This window comes from Rhinolophus sinicus, linkage group LG11 (genome assembly GCF_036562045.2).
Source record: "Rhinolophus sinicus isolate RSC01 linkage group LG11, ASM3656204v1, whole genome shotgun sequence".
Lineage (NCBI taxonomy): Eukaryota > Metazoa > Chordata > Mammalia > Chiroptera > Rhinolophidae > Rhinolophus > Rhinolophus sinicus.
The window spans coordinates 16,304,460-16,327,060 of record NC_133760.1 but is presented as its reverse complement, the minus strand read 5'-3'; the positions used below and the strand labels follow the sequence as shown (position 1 = coordinate 16,327,060).

Below are 22,601 nucleotides of genomic sequence, written 5' to 3'. Positions count from 1 at the left end.
AGGGTGAAGTGGTAAAACATCTGTACGTTCATATCTTAAAAGTCTATTTCAATCAAAGCAAAAGTTTATACAAAAGCAATTTTATATTAAAAAAAAACTATGTATGCCTTTTGGATCACTGAGTTGAATGAATATCCTTTATTTAAGTAGGTGTGATGTGCCCCTTGTTAAAGAGTTGCCGTCATAATGGTAGTGGTTTTCATTCAGCCCTTCCCTGGCCGTCAGCCTCCTGTTAGGTCACATCGGCGCCTGTTAACTTAGCAGACACCATCACGGCGCCTATCTAGAAGCTGCCCCCAACCCCCTAGAGAATTGACGATGTTAAAAGTACCAATATCGAAACATCTGAATACATTTGTTTCTTAAGAAAAACATCAGGAAGAAATAACTACAAATACTGCTTACAAAAATAAAGTCATCACAGCTTGGACTGGGCCACCGGTGAATGAGCTTGTTACTGTGGAGCTTCCTCTGATGGGACAACTTCCATGAGCAGCTGCAGGTGCATGGTGAAAGGCTCTGGAGTGAAAAGCCATCAAAAAGTGCAGTTAGGAAACTGTAATTAAATTAACTTTGCCCTGCTTATCGGCGAAAGGTGATATTGTTATTAGGTTGGTACAAAATACTTGTGGTTTTTGCAATTATTTTTAACCTTTTAAACCGCAATTACTTTTGCACCAACCTAGTACTTCATGGCGGTGTGTCCCCTGTTAGAACCTGGGCGCTCCGGGGACACCGCGACACGGCGGTGGGAGGCAGTCAGAACCATCCCGGCATCTACAGTGGTTCTTTGGGTATAAGTTATTTCCCATGAAAGCACTAGGAACCTGCTAACTATTTTATTGCCACCAAACAATTAATAGGAAAGATATGAATGACTCAATTATATGTATATATTTACCCCTGACCAAGAGTTGAATATTTAGAGAGTCCCTTTGATGTACTTTGGGTACCGCTTTTTCAAAGTGAAAGTGGCTGTGTACCTAAACTTTTAAACAACTGTCTTCAAGTAGCTGAGGAACCAGGATGGCTGAGTGGAAAGCAAGAGCTGTGGCCTTGGCCTCAGAAGGGGCGGGCCCTCATCCCAACTCGGTCTCTTTCTGGGTGTCCCTGGGATGCTGCTGTGAGCCTCTCACATGATGTCTGTGTATGCGGCAAAAGAAAACGGTCGGATGCACAACAGAGGGAATATACTTATCACTACTGAACCCCAAAATGGTTAAGATGGTAAATTTTATGTTACATGTGTTTTAAAATTAAAAGGAAAATGAGGCTCCCCTCCCTGCTTGTGTCAGTAATTGACGTGAACAAAGGAGGAGGCCCCAGGTGGAGCCCAGAGGTGTCACCCTGAGGGTAAGGAGCCGTGTATCCTCGCCAAGAGGTGAAACTTGTGAGCTGCCCTAGACCTTGCGCTAAGGAAGTCTTGGTGGAATCAGGACAGATGTGGTTGCAGGATGCCGGGCGTGTCGGCGCTTCCCCAGTGGCAGAATTGTCCCTCTGGTGATACTTACTTGAGATCTTCTGAGCCCATCCAAACTTATAGTGGACAAAAAGGAAGTAAAATATAGTGCCGCTCAGCATAAATAACACACAGTAGAGATACTCCCACGCAGGTTCACTGATGATTGGGGCCAAAACCAAAAACAGGGACACAAGAGTCACCAAGATGGGGATGAAAATGGGCACCTGTGAGCAAAACAACCTGGTGTCATGATTTGACCATGTGCCTTCGTTTTCTATTAGCAATTTTTCATTCAAGACCAAAATATGGGTATTTTTATAAAGGAGAATGTAATGAACCCAAGGTACCCTTCTCCAATTTCAGTAATATTTAAGTAATTTTGCCAATCTTACTTCGTCTACTCTACCTTCTTTTGTTCTTTTCCCTAGATTATTAAGAAAATGCCCAAACTTTGTGCCATTTTACCTGTATCATAGTCAGTATACATCTCTAACTGAAGAGGACATGATTTTTTAACATGTTCATTCCTTCCCCCTGTTTTTTTATCTTGTCATGGATTTGTTGTAGGAATTTGTCCTGTACAATGTCTTAATTCTAGTTTTGCCTGGTAACATGCTCCTCTAGCCCTCATATTTTCTATAAGCTGGTGGCTAGACCTGGAGACAAGAACACGTCCGGTTGGAGCTGTACACTTCCTTTTGTATCACATCCCGAGGCACTTAAGGTCTCACTGTCCCACTTTTGAATCTCTGAGGCCAATCAATGTGTTCGGGGTTGGGAGGGAGTCCAAACAGACTGCAGGTGTGACTGAGTGGTCGCATGCCCAGGAATGGGCCTGCGGCCACAGTTCAGAACTCCCCGTAAGTGTATGAAAAGCATATGCTTGATAGATACTAGAACTCTCAGAATGGTCCATACCTCTAGCTCTGGCTAGAGAGACAGGTCACAGCTATTCTTGAGAACTTAATAAATTAGTCATTAGATGGCTAATGGTTCATAAGCTATAATATGAAATGAATAGAGGAGCAAACCTCACTCTAAAGTAGGATATTCAAGAGAAGAGTAGAGTCAGGGTGGAAATAGCATGCCCCTAGAATTGACAATAGTTACCTCTATCTAATTCAGTTCAAAAAAGCAAAGCACTTGGGACATTTGGGGCACTAAACCTACCTTGATAGGCCTTTCCAATTCTTTCCTCGTGAACCTCATCACAATTAGTCCTAGAACCGTCAAGCCATAAAATAGCCATGCAGCAAAACTGAAGTAGTTGACTAACGAGTTAATATCACCAGGAATGATATAAATAATCGCTATGATACCCTAGTAGAAAGAAGAATGAATTCTTAGGTCATTAGTACATAAAAACATTCTTATCACAGAAGACTGAAGAAGCAGTTTTTCCTGTGGGTAAACACTTCAGCATGAAAGAAACCCCATTATATTTGGGGTTTAACCAGACTTTGGCTGAGATAGGCATTCTCTTTGAGGCCTGATGGAAAGGAATTGGAAGATTTGTGCTTCTCTGAAGTAGCGATTTTAAGCAGGGGAAAAACCAAATATGTATGTATATTGCACCAGCTTCCTAATTATGAATTTTCCTTCCAGAGAACTGTCATCACAGGAAAGGGCCCTGGCTTATGAGTCAAGCTGTCTGGGTCTGGTCTTGACCTGCATTGGCTGTGCCTTGTAACTCTTAAGGGCCTTGCAATTCTGGGTCTGGTCCCTCATCTTCAGAGGGAGGAGGTTGACAGAGAGTAGTGATTCTCCTCTGGAGGTGAAAGGAGGAATCTGGCCCTGAGGCTGGTGTGGACAGCCTGGAAGTGCCCAAGACAGGCGCACACAACCAGGGACTGTCCCACTGAGAACATCCCATTAGAAGATGTCACAGGGCCATTACTACACAAGGATCCTGTGACTTCTAAATTACTGGACCATAATGAGAAGCTCTTGTCAGTAACCACCGTGTAAAATGCCTTCTTCTCTTTTCCCAGAAGCTAGTGGGTTTTTGTAGTTTGTTTCCTGGGATCCAGGACATACAAATATACATGTAAGAAGTGTAGAAGGTACAGGCTTGGCAGGTCACACAGTGTCTCTCGTGAATAAATTCAGAACACAGAGTAGAAGTTAGGTAAATAGTTTGAATTATCTTGGGCTTTTTTTATACACCTGTTTCATGTTGAGGACTAAGGGAACCTGGGTCATCTGGCTTAGCAATACGGCTTTACTTCATCCAAATGGAGGGATCCCCTGCCTTTACGGGGGCGTTTTCATGGTGGAATTCATACTTACATAAAAGATGATGGCAGGCGCTGGAGTCAGGCGCTTGACACTAATGTAAGAGAGCACTTTCAGCATGTGGCCTTCCCGGCCTGCAACGTAAACCAGTCTGAAAAAGCAGTAATACAGAAATCGGCTTATAAGGGCGTAGGCTGCTGCACCATCACTGCCCAAGAGAAAGGGACTAAGTTGTGGCCCCGGTGTCTTCAGGTGGGAGACCGGCATCTGGGGTGGGGGTGAGGGGCGGGGGGTGGGTGAGTTTTGAGTGAGGAGCAGTGAGTGGGGTGATTAGATGTGTGTGAGAGCAATGCATCCTGGTGCAGTGGAGTCACCTAAGAGGGTGGGGGAAGGGTGGGGATGGCTTGGGGAGGCCCTTTCAATGAGGAGATACCTGATCTGAGACCTGAAAGTTATGCAAGAAACACATGTAAAAAGTAGTCCAGGGCCAGTGGACCCAGTGCTTGGAGCACTTGACACAAGCAAACACAGAAGTGTCTGCACTTCCTATGTCCAAGCTGTACAGAATTTCCACATGAAAAAAGAAATCGACTTGAAAAGAGAATCAACAGGTGCAAACAAGTAGCCCAGTTCCCCCAAGAACTCCTCAGGGTTCATTAATCTGAAAAACTATGTTTCAAGTGTTAGAGAAAAAGGGAAGAGCTAAAGAACCCCGCCCCCAAAGTTACTGTAACTAAAAATTTAATCAACAGATAAATTAGATACAAGTAGAAAAATATATTAGAGGCTGGATCTGAGTACAGAGCATAGTGAAATGAAAAATATGGGCAGGAAATTAATGGGAGAAACAGGAAGAAGCTCAAGTACATTGAATGGGGTAAGGAAGGCAAGTTCAAAGAAGAGCAGGGAGCTTTTACAGAATTGAAAAACTCAGCCTTCAAACTGAGTCCCATTCTAGAAAAATAAAAGCACCCAGATATAAACATTAGAGTGGAAAGAAAAAAGCAAACAATTTAAAGCTCCTGAACTTAAAAGATTACAAAATTAGGACAATAGCAGACATTTCATGAGAAATCATTTTTTCAGTCATGAAGGAAATGGATTTTCAGATTAGAATTTTGTGTAACTAAGCTACCATTCAAGACTACTGGTCAAGTAAATACATTTTTAGATAAACAAGAGCTATAAGACATTGACTATTCTCTAATCCTCATTGGAAACTATTAAAAAATTCACAACAACAAAAAACTGAACTCAGAAGTTGTTGATTGAAGAAGCAACATTAAGGAAACAGCAGTAAAACATGTTGGTATGTATGTAAGTATTAGATTTTTCACTTTTGTCATGATGAACTTTTTTTAGAGGGATGGGTTTATAGACAAGGTGTTGCTGGGAAACTGGGCGATAGGAAAGGGACGGCCTGACGGGGAAGAGAACTGAGATACTGGTGCACTCTTACGTATTCACGTGAAATTTTAAGGGTAATTGTAAAAGAATAGAAATACACCTTCCACATCAGCAGAAGAAAAAAAGGAATAAAGGTAATTGGATGGGTAATAAGTCAGAATAAGATTTTTTTTTAAAAGGCAAGAAAACACAAAAGAATGGGGTAGAAATTACTCCAGCTGTAGCAGTAGTCACCTTAGCTGTGATCTGATTCAGCTTGCCTGGCTACAGGCTCGGGTGGGATTTGTTGAAAGAGACACAAGCCACAGCCTGATAACACTGAGAGGCTGAAGATGAAACGGATGGGACATGTTACCAAAAATAGCAGTCTAAAGACAGCTGATTAAGCAATATCAATATCAGACAAAAACATTTCAGGCAAAAAGAGGGGAGTTCCTACTGAAAAGGGGAACAGTACCAAGAAGATAATAAAAAACAGGCAAAAATCTGTTATGAGTGGAAGATTTGAACAGTCAAGGTACCCGCTTCATGATAAAGAATCTAGAAGTTAATAGAATACGCGTCATTTTCAAGACTGTAGGAAACATAAAAATTGCAGTAAGCCACAAGGGAAGTCTTAAAATTCCAAAGAAACGATAGCATAAAGAGCACACATGCTCACTACAATACAATAAAATTAGAAGCCAGGAATACAAAGGCCAAAAAGGCCCATCGATTAAAAACTCAATGGAAATGGTATTAAGGTAAATTCCCAGAACAAATCAGGGCAAACGGAAGCAGAGGGGTTGCCAGGTGGGGGGACAGACTCGGACGATGCTGAAATCACTCTCAATCCCAGCAGTTCACCATAGATCAATATATAAATCCCAGGCTCTCAAAATGCAAGCAGGACTTTTGGAACTGGACAGAATTATTCTAAGTGCATCTGGAATGATAAACAGGAAGGAGAAAACTAAGGTGGGAGCGCTAGGCCTACCAGATGGTGCATCACTAAAGCTGTGAAATGTGGAAGAAGTGTGATAATAGCACAGGGAAAGACCTATCAGTGAAACAAAGTGAACCAAGTACACTGGGAATGGGAATGGTGGCATTTCAAACCAGTAGGGGAAAGGGTGGATTTTTCAATAAATACTGGAACAACAGGTACAGGTTTGGGGAAAAAAGTGAGATGTATGCCTCGCATCAAAATGCATTCCAGATTGATCAAAGAGCTAAAGTAAAACGCTAGAAGTAGGGGCGGCTGGAAAGCTCAGCTGGTTAGAGCGCGAGCTCTTAACAACAAGGTTGCTGGTTCAATTCCTGCATGGGATGGTGGGCTGTGCCCCCTGCAACTAGATTGAAGGGCAACAACTTGACTTGGAGCTGATGGGTCCTGGAAAAAACACACCCAAATAAAATAAATAAACAACAAAAAAAAACGGAAAGGAAAAAACGCTAGAAGTAAACAGGTGGAGTATCCTTGAAAAGGAGAGGGGAAGGTTTGTCTATGTGAGATAGAAAACTCAGAAACCAGGAAGCAAAGATCTTGGATTTAACCCCATAAAATTATATCCAACATAATTCAGTATAGCACAAGTACAACCCCCAAACTGCGCAGGTACAGAGTTATACAAAAGTAACTAAAAATGGATAACATACCTAAAGAAATATAAAAGATAAACCTACAAAACGTCTAGGAGAAAACAGAGGAGAAAATCTTTATGACCTTGGGTTTGGCAAAGGTTCTTGCATATGATACCAAAAGCATGACATATGAAAAAAATTGATAAACTGAACTTTCTCAAAGTTAAAAACATTGGTGTTTCAAAAACACCATTAAGAAAATGAGAAGAGAAGCCACAGACTGGGGGAAAATAGGTGCAAATAGGATACCTGATAAAGGACTTGTATCCATAATATATGAAGAACTTTTACAACTCAATAACAATTTTAAAAATGGACAAAAGATTTGAGTAGATATTTCACCAGAAGATATGTGATTGCACATGAAAAGAAGCTCAATATCAGCAGTCATTAGGGAAATGCAAATTTACAATGATACAGTAATACCCACTAGAAATGACTGCAATCAAAAAGACAATACCAAATGTTGGTAAGGATGTGGAGAAACTGGAACCCTCATGCATTGTTTTTAGAAATTAAAATGGGACAACCACTTGGAAAACAGTTAAGCAGTTTCTTTAAAAGTCAATCATAAAGTTACTATATGACCCAGAAATTCTATCCCAAGGAATCTGCGCAAGAGAAATGCAATATATGTCCATACAAAGACATACACATGAATGTTCATAGCTGCCTTATTCATAATGACCCAAACCCAAAACAATCCAAACCTCCATCACCTGTGAATGGAAAAACAAAATGTGGTTCATCCGTATAATAGAACACTAGTCATCAATGAAAAGAACTGAACTGATACATGCCATGACACAGATGAAATCCAAAAAAAATATGCTAAGTGAAAGAAGCCAGATGCAAATGACATACTGTATCATTCCATTTAGACGAAATGTCTAGAGAAGGCAAAGTTATAGACACAGAAGCGATCAGTGGTTGCCTAGAGTGGGAGGTGAGAGTGGGGATTAATGGGAGTGTTCTGGAATTGGATTGTGATGATGTTTGCACAGCTTTATAAGTTTATTAAAATCATTGAATTGTATAATTACAAAGTGAGTTTTATGGCATTTACACCTCAATAGAGCTGATAAAATTGTGTTTCTATGGATAAATGATCAGAATCTAAAATTCTTTATATTTTAAAAAATACCATTTACAAAGCATTAAAAAATACAAAATATTTTTGGGTAAATTGGACAAAATATGTACAAGAACTGTATACTGAAACCTAAAAAAAATTTTTGAAGGAAGTTAAAGAAGACCTAAAGAAATGGAGAGTCCATGTGCATAGATTGGAAGAACCAGTACTTTCAAATTGCAGTCCTCTCCAAGTTGATCTATAGATTTAGCACAGCGCTCATCAAAATCCCCAAAGGTTTTTTTTTTAGAAATAGACAAGTTGATTCTAAAATTAATATATTGAAATGCAAAGAATCTGGCCAAAATACTTTTGAAGAAGTTGCAGGACTAGCACTACCTGTATTTTGATACAGCTTAGCAGAATGATTTTGTGGTCTGTGTTTCATTTTTTTCAGTATATCAGTGTATAACATTCGGCGATTTCACCAGAAATATGTCCACTCAGAATGCTGGACAACTGGATAAAGATGTATTCGGGAATGTTCCCAGCAACAGTGTTGATGAAAATAACCCCACATCACCCGTGAGAAAATAACCCCACATCACCCGTGGGTGGACGTCCTGTTAAGTTATGCTAAGTTGTGAAGTAGATTATGACACAGCTGTGAACTGTCTCTAGATCAGTAGGTCAAAACGGTCGGCAGGGCTGGCAAACTCTGCCAGTTCATCTAAATAAGGTTTTAGTGGAACAGAACCACAGCCGTTCGCTTTCAGGCCATGAAGACAGAGTTGAGTAGCTGTGGCAGTCACTATGTGGACCTTTAAGGAAAAGTTTGCCAGTCCCTGGTCTAGGTTGTATTAATAGTAACAGAAGTTATTCAAGAAATATCATTAGGTGAAAAAAAAGTACAAGGGGAAAAGAACTACATGTAAACCAGTGCCTCTCTCCCCCATGTCACCAGACTCTGCCTAGCGCCGGAGTTGGCAGTACTGTTCCCGTGACGAGGAACCAGGGCCTTAATTCATGGGGCCAGCCATGTCCATACCAGTGTGCAAGCTTGTCCGCACTTGGGGTTTCCTGCTTGTGCCAAGAGGGATTTAGCCCGGCATAGCCCCAAGGAATTGAGCCCTGAGACTTATCTTCCTCAAGTGTGGAATTGGCTCTGGTGCCTCCGTCCCCTAGGGGGAATGCCACGGTTCCCCTACCTGCCCGCTGTAAAGCAGGTCCCGTTAGCAGCACCGATGGTGGAAAATGCCACAAAGAGTGGAACGACCCAGGAGGCTGGATAGAGAACACGGTCACCAAACGTCTAGTGAAAGAAATGAGAAGAGGCCTGAGGGTCTTGCCATGTCCCCTATGGGTCCCAAGAAAGCCACTGTGCTGTCCCAGAGGACCTGGGTCCCTACCCCCTAGATGGGCACAGCCTCTGGCAGAGAACCACATGGGAGGGAAACAACTGGGCCTCTTGACTCCTCTTCAGAGCATCTCAGTATCTTCTGATGTTAACAGAAAGCTCTCATCCACCTGTCATAATTCTTAGTCATCTTAGCATCATTTGGACACCCTGGCCTCTCACTAACGTGGCCCCTCACTCAGAATGACCTATTTTCCCTCCACCGCAGCCCCGTAACCTCACCATAACCAAGACTGCATCGCCCCACGCTCGCCCTCCCTGCCACCTCATTGTTTCTAGTTCATTTCCTGTCTTACCCCAACTCCACCCAGCCTCCAGCACATGGACCCCACCCACTTTTAACACCGCCTCTTACATCCATCCCTCAAATCCTCACTTCCCTCCTTTCCCAGCTTAAATTCCACAACCCACTATTACAACTCCCATTATCACAACTCCCTCCTTCAATGATTCCCTTGCCCTTTCTCTCCCTCAGACGTGTCTGTCAAAACTCCAGCGCTGGTCCAGCTAACACTGTGTCCGCACCCAGGATGCTGGTGTGCTGGCAAGTGGAACCTCCCACCTGCTGGCGGCCTTTAACCTCGGGGGGTCGTGGGTGCTGCCCTAACCTGGTCACTGTCCCTCTGTCCTAGACAATTATTTCGCTCCTCCCCCGTGAGCATACTCAGCTTGAGCGTGTATACTTTGCCTGTTCCCTTCCCACAGAGTGTGCACAGCTCTGACACCTGGGCACTCACCACAGCCACCGCCTGCGACTGCAGGAGCTCCGTCGCTGTCATCACAGTGAAGTAGGAAACGTTCATGAGGATGTAGCACCCTGTCACCAGCGGGATCCCAATGATGATGGCCAGGGGCAAGTTTCTGGGAGGGGGAGATACGTGGGGGTCAGATCACAGCATCCCTTGAGGGACTCACAGGATTGTTGTTTTTGTCCCACCCACCCCCACCAGCCTTCCACCTGGGGGCTTGGGGGCACAGCTGCCCTCCAGAGGCCCACCCATGCAGGGGGCTTGTGCAGTAGCCAGACCCCAGCGGGGACATGTGACATCTTCAAATGAGAAAGAACCCTCCCTCTCTAAGACTCCAGGGAAGTAAATTGAATTGTTTTACTTGAATTGTTTATAAAGCAAAAATGAGCCAGAGATAAAGTTAGAGTTCTTCCTTTCTCTCAGCAACCATTCCACTACCCAAAACCAAACCAAACTCTTAAGGGGCAGAAATGAGCTTACAAAAAACCATGCAATGTCTGGAAGGGGATCTAGAATAATGGGGGGAAGCGGTTTCCCTTTCGCTCGGGAGGAAAGAAATACGCTAGCCTGTCCATTGTCTCCTGCCCTGACTCGGCTTTCTCACCTGAAAGGGTTCCTAAGTTCTTCTGTGATATAATTGAGTTGATTCCTAGAGTAAGAAAAGCAGCATGAGTAATATATGTTGCTAAGATTGTGAAACACAAAATAAAAATTGTTGGCCTCGTTGAAGATTCTCCACCACAGAGAGAATTCTCCTTCAGGAATTCTGGGGTAATTTCTTTCACAGAAATCACCCCCCAGGTGACTGGGGGAGGGGAGGGGCCCTACAAATATCTGCACATCCGTTAATTGGTAAGTCTTTGCCCTCCATGGGAATCATGAGCATTTTCAAGAATTATTGGCTGTAACGAGTCCCCAAGGTGCTTTGAAAAAATGGAAAATTCTTTGTCTGAAAAGAGAGAAACCTGCAGATTCTTTGCATGAGGGAAAGACCAGCCACACTTCTTCATTAAAGGACACGAGCAGATCTCTTCTACTAAACCCAGCATTTCCAAGTTGGAAACAGACGTGCTGCTGAATATTCTTGCCTTGCCGAGTGCCTGGACTGTCCTGTCTGCCCCCAGATCGGCTGAGCCTGTGTCTGCTGCCGCCTGTGGCACCAAGCCCACTACTGCCTGCTCACAGGCCACTCTGTCAAGGGCTGGTGCCACATGAGGGACTGAGAAAGGGGTAGGTGTCTCTGTGGCTCTGGGGTCCGAGGAGGACAGAAGGGTGAGGTGCTTAACAAAGGAGAGATGTGAGGGTGAATTTTAGTGTCCCACCAAACCCCAGAAGGGAAGGAGAAGTCATTACTTTCCACATGGTTTCAGTTAAGGTGGCCTAAAGAACCCACAACCAGACGTGTGACGTCTTAGGAGCGACTTACCATCCGTCGTATGCCCAGAGTCCATTATAAAATGCCAGACCAATGGCTCCCACGGACAGTTTTGTGCCCTCAAAAGAATTTTCAAAATTCTTTGTATTTCCTGTAATTAAGCCAGACAGTGGATGTCAACTTACCAAAGTGGGACTTTGCATCGTCTTCATGTGAAAGTAGGTATATGACCTCAGGTTATTAAACAAACTCTGAAAAGTTGGGAAACTAAAGATTCTTTCTATTGAGTTCCTGCCTTAGAGATAGGCTTAGCAGCAAGACCTCCACATAAAAAGGAGGCCTGTGCCGTGTGGCGCCCACCCTCCCCTCCCGCAGAAGGTCACCTTGAGCCAGGAGGACAAGTCCACTGATGATGATGATGGCCACGATCACCAGCTTGGCCGCTGTGAACACATTCTGGACGTAGCTGCTTAGGCGGACGCTCAGTGCGTTCACCATGGTGATGAGTACTGGGAAGAGAGCAGCATTCTGTGTGTGTGGGCTCAACACCTACTCCGTTCTCCAGGCCCTGGAGGGGGCTCCTTCCGATCCCCCCAACCTCCCCTCTCCACCACATTTGTCAGATGCTCCTGATGACGACCTTTGAAATTGGGGATGATAGCGAAGCAGCCAGGCCCCAGCACAGCGCTGCCCTGCAGACAGTGCAGCTCCGGCTCCCTGACAGCTCCCACCCCTGCGGAGCAGGGGCAGCAAAGGGCGACAGGCTTTGGGCCAAAGCTAGACCCTGCGCCGCCTCTCACCTCTCCATGAGCTCACTCAACTACTTCCTGGGTGTGCAGGAGCTGAGGCCAGAGTGTCCCCACCTCGTCTGTGTCAGGTCTTTTCTGACCCCTGCCCAGGGTGGCAGATGTGGTACTCACAGATGGCAGCAGCAGCCAGGCATTTAACGACAACTTCAGGAGGCTTGCAGCCTGAGTAGAAGGGCGCAGAAGCGTACTCAGAAAAGCTGAGGCAGATGATGGCGAAGGATGAGGGCTTTATGACGAACAAGCTGGTCCAGGAAAACAGATAGGCAGGGATGGGGCCGAAGGCCTCCATCAGGTAAGGGTATTCACCCCCCGACTTGGTGATCATTGTACCAAGTTCTGCAAAGCACAGAGCACCTGGAACACAGAGAGCAGGGGACCCCAAGCCCCTGGTGAGGTGTCGCCCTGGGGGAGAGAGCCCTCCTTCCCTCCGGGGGCTAGGCTCACAGGGGCCACCATGCTGCTTCTCATTGGGCTACCCTGAGTTCTGGCCATTGGATATTTCGGTGCAGCCCGATTTACATCTGTTTGTGCATCAGCATTGAAAGGGACCCCAGCAGCAGAAGCTAGCGCTTAGATAGCCTGGCCCCACATTCAACAGGAGACTTGGCCAGGGAGCAGCGTCTTTGTTACCCAGTGTTGCAAGTATCCCACAGGCCGCCCATATGATGAGACAGGGCCCCACGGCTTCCGTGTTGCTGAGCACAGACTTGGGGGAAATGAAGATCCCAGAGCCGATGATAGTGCCCACGATGATGCAGATGCCGCTGAGCAGGCCCACCTCGGATGTGGAGGAAGGAAGAGAAGCGTTAACACGGCACCCACCGGATCCAGCCTTCTCTTTCCCTCCCTCCGTCCCTCCCATGGGTGCGGCCCATGTAGCCCCAAGTGAACCCCGCCTTGACCCAGGGGCTTTCACCCTGTGCTGTTGTTGGAGTAACACCAGGGTGCTGTTCCTGGGGCTTTGCTCATACTAAGTCCATGAGTCGGGTATACCACTATCGTACCCATTTTACAGAAGAGAAAACAGAGGCACAGAGAGCTTACGTTCCTGCCCAGGGTTATACAGCCAGTGGGGGTGGACCTGGCTCAGGTCCTATACACCAACACTGCCCTTACCACCCTGGCCAAAGGGGCTCAGGTGGTAAAGGCTGATTTAGCAAACAGTCCCAACAAAAAAGGCTCTGGGAACGTGCTTCTCAGCTTGGCAGAGCAGAATGGAGCTTCTCCCCCACAGCTAAGGGTGACATCAGGGATTGGGGTCCTGGCCAGGGATGTCACGGGGCGGGGTGGGGGTGAGCAACGGAGGCCTCCAGGGACAGGACCACTCGGGGGTTGTGAACTCCCTCTGATGCCATTTTGTAGAGTAGGAGCTTCCTATTTACAAGCTCCAGCTCAGACACACACCGTTTGATTCCATTTCGATGAAGTTCCAGAACAAGCAAAACTAAGCAGGGACAGAGCTCAGGTGGGGGGGCCTCCCGGGAGAGGGCTTGCAAGAGGGAACCTTCTGGGGTATCAGTTTGTCAAAACTTATTCAAGTGAACTCAAGATCTGCACATTTCACTGTATGTAAATTATACATGAATCAAGAAAGAAAAACACTTTGAAAGGGAGAAAATGTCTGATTCGGGGCCCTACTTATAACGTCAGCCCTCAGAAGCCAACAGCCTGATTTCTGGATTCCCAGTTGAACGCCTTGTGTCCCCCTGTCTGGGTAGAGGCTGTGCTCAGTTTTAGAGCCCAGAGAACAAGACTTGCTACCAATGGACACACACAATTGAAGGAGGGGTCCCAGGGAGCAGAGTCAGCTTCCATCCTGGCCTCTGGGCTCAGCTTGCCTCCTCTAACGGCTGGGGTCGGCTCACCAACACCTCGGGTCCCGGAATCCTTCCTCCTGCTGAGGTCTGAGTTCGCCCCACGCTATCTGGGTGTAGGACTCGCCTGGGGTTAGCTCAGTGCTGCTCTTTTCGTGCTGAAAGGGAGGCTGTTGCTGCCTGTCAGCTGACTTCTGGGGTCCCAAGATCCCAGGCCACCCCACAGCCACGCCCTGCCGCCTCCCATGTCAATCCCCCATCCCTCCTCCCTCCATCCTTGTGCTGCCAGGCATGGGAGCTCCTGGAGGCTCCACCCAGCGCTCAGCCCACTCGTCCTGTTCATGAAGCCACTCTGATCTTGCTCTGGGGCCCTCTCTCCTCACGCTGTGAGCCTATAGCCTGTTCCTCCATGCTCACCTCCTGCAGCCACCGTCCACACCTGGGACCAGCGCTGCTCAGTGTGGAGCGCTGAACTCCTTTTGGCCTCTACTCCCCTCCCCCACCCCAGTGCCAGCCCCATCTTACACAGTTTCTCCCCACTTCCTAAGGCTTCAGGCACCTCCAAGTCCAGCCCTTACTATATTCCGACTCAGAGGGATCGCCTGTCACACCCATGTCAAACTCACCACCCCAGCTAGGCTCACTTAAGCAGGAATGGGAAATTTTCATCATTCAAGCATAAGAGGGGCAGATATTTGCTGAAGATGCTATAAAGGGGACTCAACCCTCACTAGGCCCTCTCTGACCATCCCTACAGAGGCCAGCGGGCTGAGCAGACACCAGCCCCTCCATGCTTGCCCAGTGCACAGAGGCACACGTGCACTAACTTTGCAAGAATATGCTCAGCTCACCGGCAAGAAGGAAAGAAGTGCAAAACATTGTTCATTTAGATACATACTGTACAAATCAGAGTTCAGTGGGCACTTCTCCCCATTGCTTCTCATTAACACACCCCGACTGACCTGGGAAGGGGCTTGCCTGCAGGCACTGTCTTACCTCCTTCTGGAGACTTGTGGTCTTGGGTTCGTCACTCTGGATTGACTTCTCATCTTCTCTCCTTTTTCTCAGGTTTGTCTCCTCCATGTTTACCTCCTGCCAGTTCTAGGAGGCTGCAAGGAGGGCATGGGTCTTGATTCAGCAAATGCTCTAGCAGACAAGATGCAAACGGGAGCTCAGCGAGGGCTCTAACGCACCTGCACCTGCGTGGTGGACACTGACTCCAAAAGCAAATTATCAGCTATCGTTTCAGGAAAGTGCAGTTGTTGACCCCTTAGGGATAGTCTTCTCAGTCCCCGGAATAACAATTCATGACTGCTCCTCAGGCCTTGGGAACGGGGCTCCCCTGCTCTTTTCCAAACCTTCCCCCTTAGACACAAGCTCCTCTGAGCTCCTAATCCACAGCAAGGACACGCTTGAAAGTCATTCTACCTCTTTGGTTCAACTTCATTTTTCCCCAAGTAAAAAATATTTCACTTAGTAGTAAATATTTCTGGAGTATACTCAGTAGAACCAAGTCTGAGGAAGGAATGCTTTTCTCATAATTACTTTCCAAGATTAAGGCACATAATAGATCCGCCGTGTAGATGTTTTTCATTGAGTGATGCAAGGAATGAAAAAAATTGCTGAGGAAAATCGGTGCAAGGCTTCAGTAGCGGATGGTCACGTCCGTTACCCTTTCTCTAAATAAAGTCCCTCTGCAGTCCCTCACCGGGAAAGTGACGAGCCTGCCCATCACCCATCGGTCTTACCTTGTTCTTGACCTTGTTGAGCCCAGGGAGTTGCCCATGCAGTTGAGTGCCAGCGTCTGCACGGTCGTGCCCTAGCAATGGCCATATCTTGTGCCCAGGAGTGAAGGAAGCCAGAAGGTACAGAGGTCAACAAAGGTAATTATTAAACACCTTTTTTTTCTCTTTAAGCAATGAAGCTTTGATGCACCACATAAAAAGGGGAGGGTCAGGCAGCCCAGTTTCTCTTCCAAAAACAATTTTGCTTTGTCGATTTGTATCTAGATCAATTTTTCCCCCCTTAACCAGATGTCCCCAAATCAGCTAACATCCCTTAAGGAGAACTCTCTCTAAAGACTGGAACAAGAGGAAATAAACTTTGGAACCAACTCTTTTATTACTTTAATAGGCTATATTTACAATTCCATCTGGGCAGTACAAACAGGAAGTCCCGTGCTTGTAACTCATCAATCAGGGCAGATGTTTTCTTCCCCAGCCAGGAATTTCCTCCCAGAGGCCTGGTCTGACCAAGCTGGAGGGAGGGTGGAGAGTCCTTCCCATTCACCTTTGCCAGGAATCAGGTTTTGGTCCCACCCAGAAGGCAAGACAGTTTGGAAAATGCAGACACTGCAATGGGGCATCCCACAGATCCTGCCCCGTCTGCACCCACACACCCTGCTGCTGTTAGAGTAGCCCAATCCCATGTTCACCACAGTGGAGGGGGAAAGAGGCACAAAATGTCATCAGCTCCACGAACAGGGAAACTGAGGCTGCGAGAGGGAAAGAAGCACAGCAAGGCCACAGAGCTCTGGGCGCCACTCAGAGGTCTGGCTCTCTGAGGAAGCAGAGGAGGTTCAGATGTGCCCAGAGGGGCTGGGGGCAGACCCACCCCTTTCCACGCAAGGTGACTGAGGCGGCAGCTCTAATCCCGTGTCTCAGATGAGGCCTTCCTCGGGGACTGGAAAAGCCCAGTAGGAAGCATTGTTGCTGGTATGGGGCTGGCTCCTTTGGAAGTCGCACGGGGGTAAATTTAACAGCATCCCAGATATCCATATGAATCACTGGGGACCATTTAGGGAGCATTTTGGGACAGGCTGACCTGAGAAAAGGGCAGGTTTCTCAGGCCCGCCTCTTAAAGCTATCTGGAGAATGTGGGGACCCTTACTGGCCCAGTCAGGGTCTTGATTTAGCAGTTTGTTGCCCACCCCCTTAGTAAGGCCATGCTCCATCAGGGTACCTGCTCCTCTGCCCGTCATGGCCAGAGCCCCCAGCAGAGTGCTCATTCATGGGCTCCTCCCCCAGGAGCATGGAGGCCAGAGGCCAGGGTCGGACCTGCCACCCTAGACTGGACCTGCCCACAGGCTTTTTTGAGCCACATGCAAAGTGTTAGATTGGTGCAAAAGTCATTGCGGTTTTTGCAATTATTTTTAACCTTTTAAACCGCAATGACTTTTGCACCAATCTAATATTTGCTAACACGGCAATTGCACTCAAACGCAACTCCTGGCCCATCTCTACTTACAAGACGATACAGAATATACTCCCTGGGTCAAGGTGGCCCCCAGAGGGCTGATATTCTAACAGAAACCAAGTTGGGGGTGGGTGGGTACGATACCCCACCGCCACCGGCCACGTGGTTACTTAGCCTCTCTCCAAGCATCACGTTTCCATTCTGTAAGGTGAGGATGCGACCGGCACACGCCCCTCATGGAAGTGAGGACTGCAGAGGTGACCCATTCCACTCCAGCGCCTGTTAGTGCAGAGGCTCCCGTCTCCTTGGGCCTCTGCCGAGGGCTGAGTTGGGCCATCTTGGGGTGAGGACGCTTTGTTGAGGGTCAGAAATCTATTTCAGTTAATTTTTGGTCAATGGTGAGCGTTTCATTTCTTAAAGCTACTGTTTCTTCTTTTCATTTTTTCCCCAGCAGAGTGAGTGTTCCACCAATTAGCATAAGTCCCCCCACCTCAGGGAAAATAATCTGGATTTGTTTGAAAAACACATTTTCCCCCCAATTCTTCTTCCAAACCTTTGGCTCATTGTGTGTCGAGCTCTTCAACTACATGTCGGAAGTGTCACCTCACTGCAGTCCAATCCTTCTTACAGTGAATTTCCTAGGAAGTTTTGTTACCGGAGAGCGGGCCCTTCTCGGCGTGGTGTCCAGGGTCTTGGCGTCTTGAGCAAAGAATTGAACGAGACACAGAAATACAGTGGTGAAAGAGCAGTTTATTAGAAGTGGAAATGCACTCCAAACAGATACCATAGAGCAGGCCCGGACAACAGAGTGGCTCAAAAGGCACTGACTGGCGAGGACTTGGAGTTTTTATTTCCTTCTCTTCTAGAATGGGCTACTCCTCTCTAGACGTGGGGCTGCTTGACTAATAATGGCTAATGGTTATGGTAAACAAGGGAAAGTTTGGGCAGAGAGGGGAGGTCTTTTGGGTGGTTATTTCCCGTAGACTATATTGGACGTGCAGGAATGTTACCTGACGTATCCAGGTGTCTTGGAGACCCAGTTCCTGTCTCTAACTGCCTGCCTTATGTCCCCCTTGAGAAACATGACCCCCATAAGTCTCTGTGGGGCACTGAGGGACAGGAGATGTCTTCTTCTGTATCTGCTTCCTGCTGAGTGTGGCCGTTGTCCCTACCTACTGGGGATTCACGGGACTCTCGCCCTATCTGATCTTAGATGAGCAGAAGGGGTCTCAAAGTCCGCCTGGAGGACCATGTTGACCTCTGTGGTCGGGAGGTACTGGAAGTCTTGATGGGGCATCATTTGTATCCCAATGGCCCCTAGATGAGGAGAGAGACATTTTAGTTAATAGAGTTAAACGTGTTGGCCCAAGAAGCAGGACTCAAAGCCACTGACACAGGGTGACTGCGTGATGAAAAATTGTTCGGCTTCATGGAGCCTGGCCTTTCTTCTGGTTTAACTGGTCATTCGGTTACTGTTCACCTGGGAGCGAGGCCTGGAAAGAGCGCTGTGCTACAATGAGCATAGTCAACAGACATTAATCGCAAGCTTCAGGGTAATTATCTAAAGCAGCGGGTAGGAGATTTCTGTGATTCAGGTTAGAAACAATCTATTATTTATGATTAAGAAACTGATTTGAAAACTGATTATAACCAGGGGCTATGGAGCCAAAACACTAGGGAAAAGAAAACTTAGAGTTTCTATAGTGAGAAGCCCTTTTGTTTGGCCTATATCAGTTTCATGTTATTTTTTCCCCATAAACTCCATTATTTAAGTTTCTGCTAAAGCGCTTAACCTTCACTTCCAAACTGCTTTTTGCAATTGCAAAGATGCTTGAGGTTAGAAGACATTAACACCGCCTGCATTTTATTTGATCATCTTATATTTGGGGCATATCTGGTTCCCTTCTCCTGCAATGGTTTTTAAAGACATGTCTAGTCTGGCAGTGTAAATCCATTTCTCCATAGCCTCTTGGCATCTTGTCCTCTGATTCACCTTCCTCCATGACAGAGGCAGCGTCAAACCTTCAGACAGATGTTATATCTTTCTTTACCACTTAAAGTTTGTTCCAGACCTGCCTCCAAGTTTTCAAACATTTTTCTGTTCCCAGTTTCACTCGGTCTTACATTCCTTCCCATTGGTGCTGACAGTAGCTCAGAGCTTTGGGAGGACCCAAAACACCATATAACAGGTATTCACTTACCTACCTGAGTTCCAACCGGAAGAACTTGTGAAGAGTCAGCAGAATAAGCAAAGTCTTTAAATGGTAAGGATTTACAGTCTAACCATAAAATAATTATCAAGGAAAGCACAATTTAAAAGCGCTTATCTGGGAAACAATCTAAGTCTATATATATCTGAGAATTATTAAAACAATGCAATTTTACCTTTGAACTTTGTCCATTTTTGAGAGATAATTTTTTTATACTTTATTTATTTATTTTGACATTCAATATTGTTTTATATTAATTTCAGGTGTATAGCATAGTGGTTATGATATGGGCCAAACGAAAGGGCTTCTCACTATAGAAACTCTAAGTTTTCTTTTCCCTAGTGTTTTGGCTCCATAGCCCCTGGTTATAATCAGTTTTCAAATCAGTTTCTTAATCATAAATAATAGATTGTTTCTAACCTGAATCACAGAAATCTCCTACCCGCTGCTTTAGATAATTACCCTAAAGCTTGCGATTAATGTCTGTTGACTATGCTCATTGTAGCACAGCGCTCTTTCCAGGCCTCGCTCCCAGGTGAACAGTAACCAAATGACCAGTTAACCCAGAAGAAAGGCCAGGCTCCATGAAGCCGAACAATTTTTCATCACGCAGTCACCCTGTGTCAGTGGCTTTGAGTCCTGCTTCTTGGGCCAACACGTTTAACTCTATTAACTAAAATGTCTCTCTCCTCATCTAGGGGCCGTTGGGATACAAATGATGCCCCATCAAGACTTCCAGTACCTCCTGACCACAGAGGTCAACATGGTCCTCCAGGCGGACTTTGAGACCCCTTCTGCTCATCTAAGATCAGATAGGGCGAGAGTCCCGTGAATCCCCAGTAGGTAGGGACAACGGCCATGTTCAACAGGAAGCAGATACAGAAGACATCTCCTGTCCCTCAGTGCCCCACAGAGACTTATGGGGGTCATGTTTCTCAAGGGGGACATAAGGCAGGCAGTTAGAGACAGGAACTGGATCTCCAAGACACCTGGATACGTCAGGTAACATTCCTGCATGTCCAACATAGTCTATGGGAAACAACCACCCAAAACCATTAGCCATTATCCATCACAGGTATCTATCAAGCAGCCCCACAAATAGAGAGGAGTAGCCCACTCTATTGTAGAAGAGAAGGAAATAAAAACACCAAGTCCTCCTCAGTCAGCACCATTTGAGCCACTCTGTTGTTTGGGCCCGCTCTTATCTCGTTGGAGTGTACTTTCACATCTAATAAACTGCTCTTTCACCACTGTATTTCTGTCTCATTCTTTGCTCGAGACGCCTAGAACCCGGACACCACGCCAAGGGCCTGCTCTCCCGTAATATTATCTCATGGGCGGATTGAAAACTAGAGAATGGGGACAAGGGAGCACAGAGCACCCAGCACGAAGGCGGAAAGCCCCCCTCCGAGCCCTTGGCCAGGGGTCTTGACCAGTTTAAGGAAGCTGCCTCATGGATTCCTCCCGTGGCAGGGAGGATTCACTTTGACAAATTGGGTTGACAAATACACTTTGTCAATCCAACCAGGGTCCTCACCAACTACCTTTGTCCTGCTTTTAGAGACACTAGCCAGTAAAAGCAGCCCAGGAGGCTCCTGCCAAGCCTATGTAAGCTAGAAGAAAACCCCGGTCCTGCTTCCCTACACCACTACCATCACCCACTCCACCACTGTCAAAAATGAGAAAAACTCAAGCCCAGGAGGATGGAAAGACCAGATGCCATGGGGCCCCACCCTTGGAACCCACTGCCTCCAGGAAACCCAATAAGGCACAGACCAGCCATGTGCCCTCTCCCACCTCCTGACTGCCAGCTACTCTAACTGCTGACACCAGCCCAGCTGGAATAGAGCCATGGGACCTGGTCACACGAAGCCCTCCCTATGCTGCCCAGGCTTGCTCTGCAGTATTTTGGACTTATGACATTTCCAGTCTTAAAAGAGGATTCAGATTTCAGCTTAGCACCCAAGAGAGTCAGCCTTCAGGTGTGGGATTTGCATGCCAGCTCAGCCCAACCTTTGCTACCCCAGGCCTGGAGAGGGCATTCCTTAGCTGCCCAGGTTGGTGACTGCCACCCTCTACTGCTGCAGACAGTACCCAGGATGAGGGGCCCAGGTCCAACGCTAGCTGAGCACCAGGGGCCAAATGCCAAGATACCCTTTTCCTTAAACCTATTTCCTCTAGTTACTGGCCGCACCCAGTATTGGTGAAGGTTTAGGACAGCCAGAACTCTCACACAGTGCTTGGTGGGGGGAACAGAAAATGGTACAAGCACTTAGGAAATAGATCTGGAGGGAACCTTCCAGAACACTGTTCTGTATTTTTGGTGGTAGTTAAATAGGTGAACATGTTCAGAATTGTACATTTTATCGTAACTAAGTAAGCTTCAATAAAGCATTGTTTAAAAAAAACACACTGAAAGACAATGTAGGGTGTCAGATGGGTACTGGAATTATGGGGGGATCACTTCATAGATTATATAGATGCCTACCCACTGCACTGTACATCTGAAACTAATATAAAATATAGTGGTACCTCGGTTTTCGAACATAATACATTCCGGAAGACCATTTGAGTTCTGAAACGTTCAAAAACCGAGGCACGGTTTCCTCATAGAAAGTAACGCAAAATGGATTAATCCATGCCAGACCTTTAAAATCAACCCTAAAACTGCAAATTTAGCATGAATTTTACTAGCTAATGATACCATAGATCCATTAAATTTACGGCATTCACAAACTGAAATGTTCATCAATGGAGACATTCGTAAACCGAGGTACCACTGTACATTAAATCTCAACTATAATTAAATACATATATGAGGTGTGATCAAACAATATGGTGAATGTTTAAATAAAAAAATGTATTACAGGGGGGTGGGGGTGGGAGATGAAGGTAAGGGGGATCAAATATATGGTGATGGAAGGAGAACTGACTCTGGGTGATGAACACACAATGGGATTTATAGATGATGTAATACAGAATTGTACACCTGAAATCTATGTAATTTTACTAACAATTGTCACCCCAATAAATTTAATTAAAAAAAGTATTACAGTAAAAAACACATTGCCATTAATCAAAATACTCCTCCTGGCTTCAAACACACTTATCCCATCGTTCTTGCCACTTTCTGAAGCAGTTCTGGAAGTCCTCTTTGGTGAGTGTCTTTAGTTGTGCTGTTGTGGCTGCCTCGATGTCCTGAATCATTTTGACTTTGGGGAAGAGACAAAAGT

At 46.2% G+C, this 22,601-nt stretch overlaps 1 protein-coding gene across 2 annotated transcripts; it reads right to left on the bottom strand.

Annotated features, from left to right (window-relative positions):
- Nucleotides 1-119: 119 nt before the first annotated feature.
- On the bottom strand, nt 120-16,075 carry SLC7A9 (solute carrier family 7 member 9). Of its 2 annotated transcripts, none has more exons than XM_019742714.2 (13): nt 15,712-16,075; nt 14,960-15,109; nt 12,780-12,927; nt 12,261-12,503; nt 11,724-11,849; nt 11,392-11,491; nt 10,570-10,614; nt 9,954-10,077; nt 9,008-9,111; nt 3,752-3,848; nt 2,633-2,782; nt 1,512-1,686; nt 120-519 (listed from the first exon to the last, which is right to left on the bottom strand). In XM_019742714.2, the coding sequence occupies exons 2-13, from the start codon at nt 15,044-15,046 to the stop codon at nt 455-457; spliced, it is 1,464 nt and encodes a 487-aa protein (XP_019598273.2). In that variant the 5' UTR covers nt 15,047-15,109; nt 15,712-16,075; the 3' UTR covers nt 120-454. The 2 variants fall into 2 exon arrangements, with proteins under 2 accessions (XP_019598273.2, XP_019598274.2); XM_019742715.2 differs by having other exon boundaries at nt 14,960-15,072.
- Nucleotides 16,076-22,601: the final 6,526 nt, after the last annotated feature.